The sequence below is a fragment of the Anopheles coluzzii genome, chromosome 3 (genome assembly GCF_943734685.1).
Source record: "Anopheles coluzzii chromosome 3, AcolN3, whole genome shotgun sequence".
NCBI lineage: Eukaryota > Metazoa > Arthropoda > Insecta > Diptera > Culicidae > Anopheles > Anopheles coluzzii.
This window is the reverse complement of record NC_064671.1, coordinates 59,887,710-59,902,074: the sequence shown is the minus strand read 5'-3', so window position 1 is coordinate 59,902,074 and position 14,365 is coordinate 59,887,710. Positions and strand designations below refer to the sequence as shown.

The window sequence follows — 14,365 nt, the reverse complement described above, 5'->3', positions numbered from 1 at the left end:
TCCCTGTCAAAATAAAGTGCCCACCTTAAGTAGTAGGATCAACTAGAAGGATCAGGAGGCAGTGTATTAGTTGACGGCGACAATCTCGAGGTGGTAGAAGAGTTCTACTATCTTGGAACGGTCGTTACTTCGGACAACGACATCAGCAGCCAAATCCGGAAACGCATTGTGCAGAGGAATCGTGCATACTATGAGCTTCACCGACTGCTGAGATCAAGAAGACTTCGAAACAGCATGAAATGTGAGATATATCGCACATTAATTCTCCCGGTGGTCCTCTATGGACACGAGTCCTGGACCATCCGAGCGGAGGATGCAAACGCTCTGGGCGTGTTTTAGCGACGCGTCATCCGGACCATCTTTGGCGGTGTATTCGTCCATGAAGTTTGGAGGAGAACGATGAACCACGAGCTTGTACGGTGAAGTGAGGTGAGCTGTACGACGAACCGAGCATCCTGACGATGACGAAGACTCACAGGATACGATGGTTGAGGCATGTTTTTTTTATAGAGAGCCGATTGGCCTCATTCACGAGGCATCTTATGAGGATGCTGGACTGATGCCGCACCAAAAGAGAAGGAGAGAGTCCTAAAGTGGTTGTATGAGGGATTCTAATCCAAAGAAGGAAACTTTACTTGGGAGTTTGCGTAGCGCTTAATCTGCCCCTGATAAAAAAGGGATATTTTGACCATCGAGGCTAGTTCTCTAATATTCTAGAAACTCTAGAAGAGTTTCTCAAAATGATGTTTAAATAATGGTATTAAAATATCCATTTTTTTTTTGTTTGGCTTGCTCCAGCTTCAATTAATACTTTAAGTTAAGTTCCAAAGTAATGCGAAATAATGTGATATCATTAAATTTTGTACGTACGGAGAAGCATGGACAGAAACAGATAAAGCTACCAGGGATTTTCGATTAAACATTCAAACATTAGTAGCTTTACGAGCAATCAACTCATAAACAACATTGTACATTATTCACAGTATAAAAAAAACTACTTATTCATCCCAAATCAATTGTATTGACCTAATCAAAACATGCCCAATTTTTTACTAGTTTGGCTAGTATCCTGTTTTTGTAAACAAAAACCCAAATTATACACTTGATTAACCAGAACAAACTACAGTTTCGAAACACAAAAAGATCTTTTGAAATCAAATACCCACCCGTGTACGGTTCGTTACGATTTCGGTAGCATTGTGGGGTTTATACAGCCCGCAGCCCTTCATATCCTAACTTTGGTTGTATTAATTTGACAATCCTCACCTTTTTCCAAACGGAACAGAGGAACCCCTTGCTCAGCTTCACCAGTACAGACTGAGTTTGCAGCACATATACAGACCGAAAGGTTACCTTCGTTCCAGCGCATTGAAGAAATAAAACCTCCACAACGTGACTTCACACGACCCGCCTGTACAAACAATTTCATTCCCAGAAGGCGGAAAATTCGATTTCCGATCAACATCTGCTGGCTGTATTCTTTTATTTGTCTTATTGCACCAAACCTCACCTTCCAACAAAGGGCAAATACTACAAATGTAAGGGCCGCATTCGCGAATTTCATCGCTGTAAGGTATATGGCCACATTTTTTATGTTCCACAATCGAAAACATTGGCCCTTGTCTCCTGTGCCTCTCAATATTCTCATGCCACAGAAAAAAAACTAGGAAGTTAGCAGTATTGTTTCCTTCGCAGCAATCAAACTGCCGATCGGTTGGAAAAATCTGATAAAACTTTTCCCTGCTGGTATTCCCCAACGGTTTCCGTTTCGAAGGCACCGGCAAAGCCCATCGGTGAGGCACCGTCCAGTATGATATCAGTTATACTGCCTTCTTCCGGACCACCGTACAAAGCCAAACACGCCAGTAGCAGTCATGTTCGGGAAATCCACTCGCAAGTAGAAACGCCAAAACTACGGTGTAACAAAATAACAAGATATGTTTAGTGAATTTCTAGCAAAGCGAGTATCCCACGGAAGTTTACATTACATTTCCCTGCGGCACACAAAGCATAGCCCTGGTGCCACAAAGGCGCATCTGCTCACGTGCTCTTGGGGTCGCGTTTTCTAACGGGCTTCAGGTTCATGGACGAGGACATGAAAAAAAGACAGTGTAAAATAAAAACCTCTACCGTCGTTCTATGACACCGCACAGCTTTGCAGGTGAACCAACCATGGTCAATGGTAATATAAGTAAAGAGGTAAGGTATATCTGGTCAAAAGAAAAACAAAAATGTTGGGAAAATCAACACACGCGCAACTGCGCCGCCTTCGGGGTATAAGCACAAGAAAGACGACCACACACATAACTGAACGTGCAAAAAGAAGCATACTTGTTTGTGCCACACTGCCACTGCCCCGTGAGGCGCATTTTTGTGGTGATATCTTTTGCTCGAAGCGAAAAATATAACACACACAAATTGTCCTTGGAAGAAAACGGGATCTTTTCTAGAGAACTGCAGCAAGACGAGACGAGCTTGCAGGGAAACATTATTCATTTTCCACCGTACGAAGGCACGCGATGTGTCCCTTGCGAGCGGAACAGCAAGCTTCCGTTGACGGCTTTGTGTAGTATGAGCACAGGAAAGAGAGAGCGAGAGAGAGTGAGAGAAAGAAAGAGAGAGAGACAGAGGGAGGGAACACCCATTTGCTTCGTACAACTTGAATTCATCTCCCAAAGGATCTGTCACGATCTGTGGCAAGAGATGTGAAAATATCGTACCGTACGTTTCAAGTGTGTTTCTTCTGTACGGTTGAATGTATTACGCGCATGGTTCTTATAAGTGGACGATTCATATCGGAAGTAGTTCGTGAGCATTTGAAACGCAAACTTGAACTCATATTCTACGTAAAGTATTGGATTGTACAATTATTATGTTGAGTCACATATAGAAAAATAAGTTCAAAAATCTTCCTCGTCAAACAACTCAACCCTCACGACGTGTAGCTTGACTTTTATTCGCATAGTACGGCCAGGCTTTGCACAACTCATTGAAAAATGCTAAAACCGAGGAAGACTTAGGAAACAGTCTATTTAATCCTAGCATGTAATTGGTACATCTAGAGATTTTGGTTTTGTACATACAGCTGTGCACCATTATAGATATCAACAACGAAGACTACATGGCCCTATATACCAGCGGTCGGCAATCATTGCGAAATTGTAGAAAAATGTTCGAACAGTTTCACGTGAAGAACCAAACATATAAACCAAGAGCATAAATGTGTGATAGTGCTATGAGATATAAGAAGTTAAGAGCCGCCATCTCAAAATTAAATATTCTCAAAAGCCGTATGCAGCTCGCGAGCCGTACATTGCCGATCACTGCTCTTTACAACTAACCAGCCCCAGACATACGTCCGAAACCGATCGATGACGCTAAAATTTGATTCAAACCGAACCATTAGTAGTGAAACTTCTACCAATTCTTGTATTATTAAGGCAGTCAACATGTTACTGTTAACCATTTAACTGTTAACATGAATGGTTAGATAGGTTTTGATTGTAGAGAGTTTAAATCCCATCTTAGTGAGAAAAGATTACGAACAAAAAATAATTTTGATAAAAACGTCAACAAAATATGGAGATTGGTCAGGTGAAAAAAGTACACAAATTTGTTTAAACTGCTCGGTGACTGTTCTTGCTGACCCGATTTTATTAAGCTTAAATTTTATGTTAAGACTTCTGCAGCACAAGTCAATTACTTGTACACATGATAAATCATGATAAATCCCTCAACAATTAGCTAGCTTCTGATTATTTTCTTTCGTTGTCCTAATAAGTCTAGCAGCCTGTATAAGGTGAAATTTCCGAGTAGATCTTAACGCCAAAGAAAAAGAGAACCTGTTTGAGGTAAAATTGCAATTGTATGGATAACATATGCCACACGTCAACATATGCCACACACTTGTGATTCACACAGCTATACGACACTTTTGCTCTGGGCAATAGTTTTATATTAAACGATGCTTAGTATCGAAACATCTGGAACACAAACAATATTGCTCGTTATGCGAGATTTTAATCGTTAAGCGATGTATTTCTTGAGCATATGGATTTACTCGCTATTCGAAAAATTCGTTATACGGGGACTGCTATGACACAAGTGTATGCACACCACACTTAAGCATACAACATTACATGTTTCATACAACGCCAAATTTCAGTTATCTTAAGTGAAAGATTGATTGTATCATTGTATGACAGATAGTTAAAAGTTATAAATGTGAGTGATTGCTTACATTATTTTTGTTTTTTTTTCAAATTTAACATACAAGAAAAATAAGCTAACTAAATGTTAAGATACCAACACCCACAATAAAAGACATTTGTTATCTGGTTCCATAAGATCCGTGCTTTCTTCCGTTCATTGTAATTTGTATAATAAGTAATAAATAAATCAAATATTGAATTATCAACGGCCAGCACATTCGTCCATAGCTAGCCGATGTTGTGCAAGGAACGATACAACCACCAACGTTTCCAGGTTCACAAAATGTACCATAGCATGTTTCTGTGCCATCGCTCAGTATACGACAGCTACTCTTTCCTTCGGTTCCTTCTGTCGTCAGTAAACCATCCTGCTAAAACCACAACAAAAACCCCGCCCAGCCAAATACACCAGCGCCACCTTATGCGATCCCTTCAATAAACTAGGATCAAACCACATTGCGCGGCGCATGGTTGTGGTTAAAAAATGTGGAAGAAGATAGCTAAAACCCTATCAACGGTACGGTTTCGAGTTCCAATCGCTTCCCCTTTCGATTGAACCTACTACTATCACTTGTTTATTGGGAATCGAGCAAAGGTAAGGCACACAAGCAACGCAGCCATACAAATACATTAAAATCGAGCACTTCTGATGTATAATCCCGACAATTTCGCCGTGGGGTCTATTACAGCGTACTGAATACGTAACACTCAATCCAATGTATGGTAAAATGCCTTCCGCTGCGGGGCTGTCCTTAGAGATTGGATTTTACGCACCGGAAGTCCTGGAACGAAGCGTCTGCTTCCCATGGTGTAAGTATTAAAATCCGTCCCATGAACAGATGACGATTACATATTGGGTGGTTTTTGGGGAGGCTTTTTTTACCTCGGTGGTATGAATATTTATCATTTAGAAAATAATGAGATTCCATCCGAAGTGGAATCAAATCGTAACGTCAGCATGGTAAAGTTGATAAGCTGAGCGGGTATGAAGATGAGCGGAGCAGACCTAGGAAATATTTCATCAAGAACCAAGCATCCTTAATAACGACATTTTAAAATAATGTAAGCATTTGTTTTGTTGCTATCCTATTTATTTGTTTTTGTTCCGTTTGTTTATGTGATATTCATTACTGGGCAGTTTCCTCCTATAACTATATTATTAGTCTCTTATGTTAAAATAAACTTATAAACTAATTCTCTTTTAAAAAAGACGTGATAACACACATTAAACATACGAGAAGCATTCATGGTCTACAAGTAGCTGTAGATTTTACAATAATAAAGTAATTTTATTTATTAATAAATATGCTTGCACTCTTCTGTATCTTACTTCATCGTTATAACAAATTTAGAGTTTTTTGGGAATCATCATTGTTTCAATAAAGCACGTAGCATGCACGTCTATGTTGTTTTTTTCCGTACCGGAAATGGTAGGAACTTTCAAACAGCAGTCCTAAAAAGTAGCCAGACATGCCGACCAAAACTAGAGGATAGTGGAAGGATAATATACTGCATCCGGGATACAGTGACCACTGCTGCGCCAGGACCGTCCACGTACACGGTAGATTTTTGAAAATTTTGAAAATCACCGAAAGGTAGTGCAATCAAAACCAGCGAATTATGCTACCTCCAACATTCACAGCAAATATACTATTCAATACCAAAACGTTGCATATGTCGTTACAGTTTGTATCCTTTACATGCCATGGGCAAGAGTAACGATTGAAAACATAAAAAACACACACACATTTCCTCTATCGATCTACTCTGGGTGGTGGAGAGTAGTGGTGGAGTGAAAACGACAACGGCAAACTGGTGCCAAAATGTCCCGGTTCGGCGGCTGGGAATGAAAAATTGCCCTGTGAGTCATACTCGCTGCAGCAATAGAAAAGTTATTTTCTAAAAGGAAATATCTTATTCCTAATAGGAAATATCCTATACGAAATGTTATTTTCTAATAGGACCATTCTAATAAGCATTATTTATGAACCGAGTAATCAAAGCTACTCTCTTACATTTTCTAAGCTTTTTTACGATGAATGAATACCATTCATGTATACCGCATGAATGTATAGCATTTTAAAAGACAAATATTTCAAACGTATGTACTTATAAAAAATCTTAAGCTAATTTATACTTAAAAAAGGTAAAAGTTTTAAGCAAGTATTATAATAACAATCAAATTTCAGACGCTTACTAGCTGAAAGTAATACTCAAACTGGCAAACTTCTCAACTCCAGATTGTTGTTTGTTTCTTAAGGAGAGTGAGTGTTCAAAAGGCAGCAAGGACCACTCGAGAAAAAACAACGCAGCAGCATTAGTGCTAATAGAGTCATCTCGTATTCAAATGTCTGACCGTGTCCGTGTTGATTGTATCACGCAGATAAGTTTTGCATCATAATTGGACACGTTCTGGGCTTTTGCTAGACTGCTAGTATCATTTCAGAAAAGGTCTGAACGAATATACCAATAATGTAATAGTTTTACTTTTTATAAACTTTGAGCAATTTTTACGAACAAAAGCATTTGTTTCCAATACAGTTGTATCTTTCTATTTCTTATTTGGCATTCTCGTACGTTAAAACATGAATAATTCCTGTGTCGTTTACCAACTCATCAAGATTCCAGGTGCGATGGACCCCGAAGCGTGTATCGTTAAGTCGGTTGAATTATAGATGAGATGCAAGAACGAATAAGTGAAGACATCCTTCCCTTACAGCATCATTTTTTCCACGGAAAACATGAACGGTTTCAGGCCCATCTTATGGATGGAGCTATGCAGGCACATTCAAATTATCGATCCGCCAGCAAGCTTTTGGCACCTATTGAGCAGTTTGAGCAACCCATTAGGTCGCTCGAAACTTTGTACCACCTCCACCCACACCACTGTCCGAGGTTTCGTCAAATTAGCAAACCATCCGGAGCCACATTATGTAACAATTTATAATAAGGCTTTCGAGGGTCCTTGCGCAATAAGCAAACATGATGGCGTTTCGGTGTTGTGAGAAGTGCATTCACGCATTGCGTGAAAAACTGCATCTTAGCGGCATTTAAAGTTCGAACCTATTATTTAAAAAAAAACCCTTTTCTTTTATAACCGATTGCAATAAGAAGAAAAAGTATATCAAGGCCAAACCAATCGAGAAACTGCGAATGCATCTTTAATTGCATCTTTGTCGAATTGCGATTATCAAAGGTTTGCAATCAGCGTAATGGCAGCATTACCTCTCGATTGCATGGAAATTTGCAAACATGCAAACACTTTTCATCCATCACAGGATCACTTACCTGGACAAGGGGTGGCTGTACAACTTCAGCAAACAGCTGTATGAATCCTTCCACTGCAGAATAGCAACTTCGCCTCTTCTGCAACACAGCAGATCCTTGATAATTTGGTTCTCACAGTCTGGCACACATACGCACTCCTAACAACCATACACCCACACACGCACTGTTGACACGGAACGGCGACACTCTTTTCACGATTTTCCACTACCGTAGGCGTGACGACAGTGAGTAAGGGAAAAGTTCGATTTTTCCTTCGACCCTATGCGTTTTCCCTTAAGGTTGCAAGTTCGGCTGGCCTGGGACAAAAACACCAACAACCACCTGCACCTCAGAGAAGAGGAGGAGAAGAAGTTAGGGAAGACATGAAGGCAAAACAACCCGCAAAGCAAGGCGAGGGTTTTTGACGTTCGAAAATAGCTGCATCTCGCTCATTTTTGTTAGCCGTCCTTCACTCGCTTACAGTGTTTTTTGTGACAACATCGTTTGTTTACGTTGGCGGAACCACACAACTTCTCGCCATGATACGACATTGTAGGGTTCTGCGGCAAAGGCCAACATAGGGCTACAGCAAGGTGAATCAAAAATATTAGGTGATGGAAAAGGGCCTTTGGGGGGGGTCGCCATAGCTTAGGGTTATTGATTTTATCGAAAAAATGAGATACAGGCGTGCCCCGAGTTACGATCCCCTCGAGTTACGACGATTCGCAGATACGACGTTTTTGATTTTGACAGTTAAAAGTTGTTGACAAGAAATTGATGTACAGTAGAACGTCGATTATCCGGGGGCGGATTAACCGGCGGGCGATGGTCAGCCTCGCAAAAACATTCGTTGTGGGTTTATCTAGAGTCTAGTGAGATATTAAAACTTCCTTTTTGATAAAGAATAATTGTTAAATGTATTGTTACTGATTCAAAAAGTATTCTATGAGTGATGATTTGATTGATGTAAGGTTAATTCTTAGTAAAACCAATAAATTTTATAATTTTTATATAAATTCTTGGGTTGCCGTGGAAATCGATTAACCGGTTCCGCCCATACCCGAGCTGTCTGCATACTCGACGTTCTATTGTAAATTTATAATTGTCATCCACGCGAGTATAGTACATCTGAAATAACAGATATTTTCTGGATTTTTTAAATAAAGAAATTCATTAGAAAATATATCATCAATTGAAGAATTATACTTTTTTGTTAACTGTGATGAGCAAATTATATTCAATAAAAATTATTTATTTTTTGAAAAATCGTGTTCAGATGTCACATGTCGTTACCACAGTGCCAATTCGCGAGAACTTTCTGTCAGTGCTGTGCGTATTGTCAAATTTTGGTTAAACGAAAACAACAATTTCTTCACTCTGCGTCTCTTCGTTTTAGCAAAAAAGTTCTCGGTGTTCATGTTGAATTGGGTTATCTAAATGGATGTCGACTTTTAAGCGATCTGTTGTTGAACCAGTTCAAATGTGTGGCAGATAAGCGAGACAATAATCAACCATGAGTGCGACCAATGAGAAGCAAGATAAGCAGCAGAAGGGCGACAAAACACAGGACATCTTTCCGCTGAACATTAAGATCAAGCAGGAGAAGACGACCAGCTACGAGGATTCGAGCAAATCGGAAACAGTAGACAAGCTCTCGATCGACGTTAATCTAAAGAACATTTTCTCCACTACCATTACAAGTAGCAGCAGTAACAGCAACAGCAACACCGCCGAGAAGGGATCGGACAATGTTGATGTGAAGCCCGCACTTGAACCGCTCAAATCGTCGAACGAGATTCTTACCGAGCTGTTCCGGGTGTTTAATGCAGCACCGCCGGAAATCATCGAAGACGACTCCAACGATGCTGTGGAGCAGGAGAAGAAGAAGAAAAAGCACAAGCACAAAAAGAAGAGCAAGAAGAAAAAGGGTAGTGAAAGCGAAGGCGGAGGGACCGATGAGGAACCGATTGTTCCCGAGTCGGTGGTGGTGGACGATGGAGAGAAGCGGGTGAAAAGGAAGAAAATCAAAAAGGAAAAGGATCGCGACCGGAAGCACAAACGAAGTAAACATCGGACGTCGGGCGAGACGTTGCTTGTGACGGTGAAGCAGGAACCGGTGGATGATACGGACAGGCCGGCCAAACCGCTCGTCGAAGCGAAGTGGAAGGAAGAAAAGAAGACCAAGGCCGAGAAGCCCGAGGAAACGAAACCTCCGCTGAAGGGCAAAATACAGATCAAGAGTTTGAAGGATAGCGCCATATTTAGAGAGATAGCGACTAGCTCAGCTCAGCCGGCAGTAGAACGCCACCAGCATGAGCGGCATCGTGACCATGAGCGGGATAAACCTTCGCATAAATCGTCCAGGAGTGAGCTGCGTAAGCGCAAGACTTCCGAGACCGACTTTTCGCTATCGGAGGATGAGGAAAATCGGAAAGGAGGTCGTTATTACGACTTCTATCAAAAGAAGTACAATTCCTTCTACGCCGGGTTCGAAGAGGAAGACGACCGGAAAAAGCACGATCGAAAGCGCCACCGACACAGCGAGGATCGTGTTCGAAGGCACCGGTCGAATACGTTTTCAAAATCACGCTCTCGGTCTCGTTCGCGTTCTCGGTCCCGATCCCGATCCCGGTCAAAGGAACAGATCGACAAGCAGAAGCTGCTGGAAATTGCGCGCAAAAATGCCATCAGCATGCTAAAGAAGGGCACGCTACCCGGTGCGCAAAACCTTGACGGGGAGTCGAAAGCCAAACTTATCTCCAAAATGCACGCCAGCGGAAAGACCATCGAGGAGCTGACCGCTTTCTGCAAGAAAATTTCCCACAAGGACAATGCCAACGATCTGTCCAGCGTGTCGTCGGACGAGAGCGATCACGATGCAGACGGTGCTAGCAAAGCCTTCCATCATCCGTTTCAGCTCAAGGAGGCAGCACCGATTGTGATGAACATTCGCAACGCGACTACCATCCAGCCGAAATCAGCCGAAGAGAAAAAGGCACTGCTGATGCAGTTCCCCGTATCGTCCGGGGTGCATCATCGCAGCACGGAAACGGAATGGGTTCCGGTCGAGCCGAAAAAGACGGTGCCAACGACAAAACCGGCCACCGAAACGGGAGGTTCGGGCAGTGGGACATTCTTTGGGAATAAGTCGAAGTTGAAAACGATCCTGCCACCATCATCCACGTTTGTGCCACAGCAAAGCAAAGAATTCCCAGCACCGCTGCAGCCTCCTCCGGCTCCACCGACCATCGTTCCGGCACCTGCACCGGCGATACCTCCTCTAATGCAATCACACGTTGGCCATATGCCGGTTGCGCCAATAGTTCCTTCTCCCTACCCATCGAATGAAACCGTTCCACCGTATCAATCGTCGTACCATCCGCCGGTAAATCAACATCAGCAGATGCCGCAAGCAACGCACCCAGTACCTTCCCATGCACCATCGTTCAATAGTATGATGACGCCGGAGCCTTCAATGGGTCTTCCGGTAGATACCAGCATACCCCCGCCCAACATGAATCCCATCGGAGCCAATCCGCAGCATCAGGACCCTCCACAGCAACCGAGGCCTCTGTTCCCGCCCGCAGGACCTGGAGGACCAGGAAGTTCGCATCCACACGCCCCGCACCAAGGCCCAGGGCCGGACAATGTGTTCAACACGCAACCGGACGCACCCATCATCGATGTGTCGCAGATCGTTAGCCAACGGTTGAACGCAATGCGCCGACTGCAGGAAAATCCGACCGACTCGGATGCAAGACAGATGTTGTACAACACGCAAAAGGACATGTCGACGTGGGCTTCGTCCAAGGCAATGCCGGGACAGTTCCTTGGCTCAACCGGTGTCAACTGTCTTAGCCAGCGGGAACTGGCGGAAGGCTACCAGCCCTGGGCTACCCGCGACATGATGAAACAGTCGGCCCCAGTCACTGGCGGTATGGGAATGCATTTGCTGCAGAAGATGGGCTGGCAGCCGGGTGAAGGTTTGGGCAAAGAGAAAAACGGTTCCCTGCAGCCCCTGCTGCTAGACGTGAAGCTGGATAAGCGGGGGCTCGGCGAAGGTGACAACAAACAGAGATCCCATCAGCCGTACCCCATGCAAGCGCCCTTTGGTCGCCGCGATGCTCGATCTCGGTTTGTCAACCTCAAGATCAACACTGACGGAAAGCATCCGGTATCGATCCTGTGCGAGTACGCGACCAAGCACAAGTGGAATGCGCCCATGTACGAGCTGGTACACGAAAGCGGCCCAGGCCATGCTAAGAATTTCATCTTTAAGGTGCTCGTGAACGGACTCGAGTATCAGCCTGCGATTGCAAACAACACTAAAAAGGAAGCCAAGGCAACGGCGGCAAAATTTTGTCTCCAGCAGTTGGGTGTGATGATCACTTAAGAGAGGTCATGTCAAAAAATGGACACATTACAGCAAATCAGTATAATGCCTGCGGAAGAACAAACATAGTTTCGATACTGCTCCTTTATATTTCTAACATTTCTTTTGTACATTAGATACACTTAAACTGGGCACAGTTTAATTAATCGTACTACCGGCGAGTGTGTAAATACGGCCAAGATCGTATTGTAAGATCACTTTCATCTAATTATTGCAGCGACTGCAATGTTCAACTACTTTACCAATAGTTTGCTGAGCGGTAACAGCGGTCATCTTCAAACACGATGCATAATCTCTCTTAAATGTTGATAGCAAAGTGAAATAAATTGTAAATTTCATTGAAGAACAATATTTTATTGGGTGCTGAGTTATGTAACTAATCATTCGAAACGTCAGTTGTATTTTAATTTAGCAGTAAAAATGTGAAGATACTAAGAATATTCATATAGTACTTCCAGGACTATATTGAGATTTTAATTCTATTCTGGTGGGGAGTTTTGGACGATTTAAAATGAACATATCGTAAAACAAATGTTATAGTACCGAAGCATATTTTCAGCGAAACCAAAGAATATACATTACAGGATTGCAAATCGTATATCATCAAACGGTTCTGATCATCTCAATTTTTACGGTGAACGCAATTCATTATGCCTCTTCAAATTCACGATTCAATGTGGATCACCTAAAGAGATTTTAATGGCTCTGTCTTCTGTCTAAAGTACTTAAATGATTTGTGACAATACTGTGTAGCACAAATAAAAGTGTTAAATTTGATGTTGTTTTGAGAAAAATCTTCATTAAACGAAGAAATCGTCAGAGGGAAAATAACGAAACTATGGTTTGAAAATTAACCCTTGACATTCAATCAATAGCAAATGGAGTACTCGACCTGATACTCTAAACCGGTCAAAAATTCCGACAAATATGTCAAACACACACACATACACACATCGAGGTTAGATAATAATCACAAATTGGAAATAAATATCAGGTTCGCCAGAAGTTGCCGGTCGTGGTCGTAAGGTTGATACCAAACAATTTCCAACAAATCGTTTGATTAGAACGGTGTGTGATTAATTGATTTTTTTTCATATAGCTGTGTTGAGAACTCACTAACAATAATGTTGGCCGTACGCGGAGCACTCTTTTCCACTGCAAAGTAAGTTTTGATAATGATAGTGTGAAAAAAGGTGAACATGGAACAAGTGTGCAAAGTAGCTGGACATTGATTACCTTTGCCACTGTTACCTAGCGCTCCTTTCGCGGGAGAGATTATGTAAAATCATAACAATTGCAACCCGGATGTGCATCCGAAATAGCTCGAACAAAACGTTGATAACGAGCCGAATTCGTGAGTGTGAGTGTATATTTATAAACAACAAATCTTCTCTCCTATTGCTCTGCAGGAACTGCAGCGCCGTACTGGGCTGCCGAAGCAAGCACACGCTGCCGGATTTGCCGTACGATTTCGGCGCTCTCGAGCCGGTCATTTGCCGCGAAATCATGGAGGTACGCAAGATGGAGACACACAAAATGGGTGCCCATGATGATCGTATGTTATGTCGTTTGTATTTTCCCCCTATTCCTCTCGTAGCTTCACCACCAGAAGCATCACAACGCGTACGTCACGAATCTGAACGCGGCGGAGGAACAGCTGCAGGATGCGGTGGCGAAGCAGGACGTGTCCAAGATTATTCAGCTCGGCAATGCGATCAAGTTTAACGGAGGTGGTCATATTAACCATTCCATTTTCTGGAAGAATCTATCGCCCGACCGCAGCGATCCGTCGGCGGAACTACAGAAAGCGCTGAACCGTGACTTCCAAAATATGGAGAATTTCAAGAAGGAAATGAAAGCAGCCGCCGTTGCTGTGCAGGGCTCCGGTTGGGCATGGTTGGGTTACAACAAAAAGACGAAGCTGTTGCAGATTGCTGCCTGCCCGAATCAGGATCCTTTGGAAGCAACCACTGGTGAGCAGTCTTAGTAGAAAGCAAATGCATCACAAAAATCCCATTTTCAACTGTTTTTTTTTTCTTTCCCTTCCTTGCCTTTTAGGTCTTGTTCCACTGTTGGGGATCGATGTGTGGGAGCACGCTTACTATCTGCAGTACAAAAACCTAAGACCCAACTACGTCGATGCCATATTTGACGTGGTCAACTGGAAGGATGTTTCCGAGCGATTGGCAAAAGCCCACTAAGAATTGCAGCACCGTTTAACGGGCAGGCGAATTCAAATCACTAGCACCGGGGCGAGTTGTATAAAAATTGGCCCATTAAATATCCTACAACTGTGCTTATTGTCCTTTGTCCAACACAAATATATCGATTGCAGTTTGAAATAAAAATATTAGCTGCATTAGCTGCATGCCTTTATCTTTGCTAAGCAAAACCACTGAGCTTTCGTCATGTCTGTTGGGTTTTTGTAAACTTAAAAAATGGGGGCTTAAATAACAACTATTACCTTACCTTCATATAATTGTTTCTTCTCTTC

The 14,365-nt window shown here is 42.6% G+C and overlaps 3 protein-coding genes across 3 annotated transcripts in view; 2 read left to right on the top strand and 1 right to left on the bottom strand.

Annotated features, from left to right (window-relative positions):
- The window catches only part of LOC120959472 (kinesin-like protein unc-104), a 48,304-nt gene extending 40,536 nt beyond the window's left edge, over window positions 1-7,768 (bottom strand). Inside the window, exon 1 of the mRNA XM_049608886.1 lies at window positions 7,500-7,768. The gene's annotated coding sequence lies outside the window, so the exon portion shown is untranslated. The remainder of the gene's footprint in view (window positions 1-7,499) is intronic.
- A 1,033-nt stretch (window positions 7,769-8,801) lies between these two features.
- On the top strand, window positions 8,802-12,222 carry LOC120958096 (protein Son). The gene has a single exon (XM_040380664.2). The coding sequence runs from the start codon at window positions 8,992-8,994 to the stop codon at window positions 11,869-11,871; it is 2,880 nt and encodes a 959-aa protein (XP_040236598.2). The 5' UTR covers window positions 8,802-8,991; the 3' UTR covers window positions 11,872-12,222.
- A 595-nt stretch (window positions 12,223-12,817) lies between these two features.
- On the top strand, window positions 12,818-14,263 carry LOC120956765 (superoxide dismutase [Mn], mitochondrial). Its single transcript, XM_040378490.2, has 5 exons — window positions 12,818-12,897; window positions 12,971-13,033; window positions 13,281-13,383; window positions 13,469-13,844; window positions 13,930-14,263. Exons 2-5 carry the CDS (start codon window positions 12,996-12,998, stop codon window positions 14,070-14,072), a joined length of 660 nt encoding a protein of 219 aa, XP_040234424.1. The 5' UTR covers window positions 12,818-12,897; window positions 12,971-12,995; the 3' UTR covers window positions 14,073-14,263.
- Window positions 14,264-14,365: the final 102 nt, after the last annotated feature.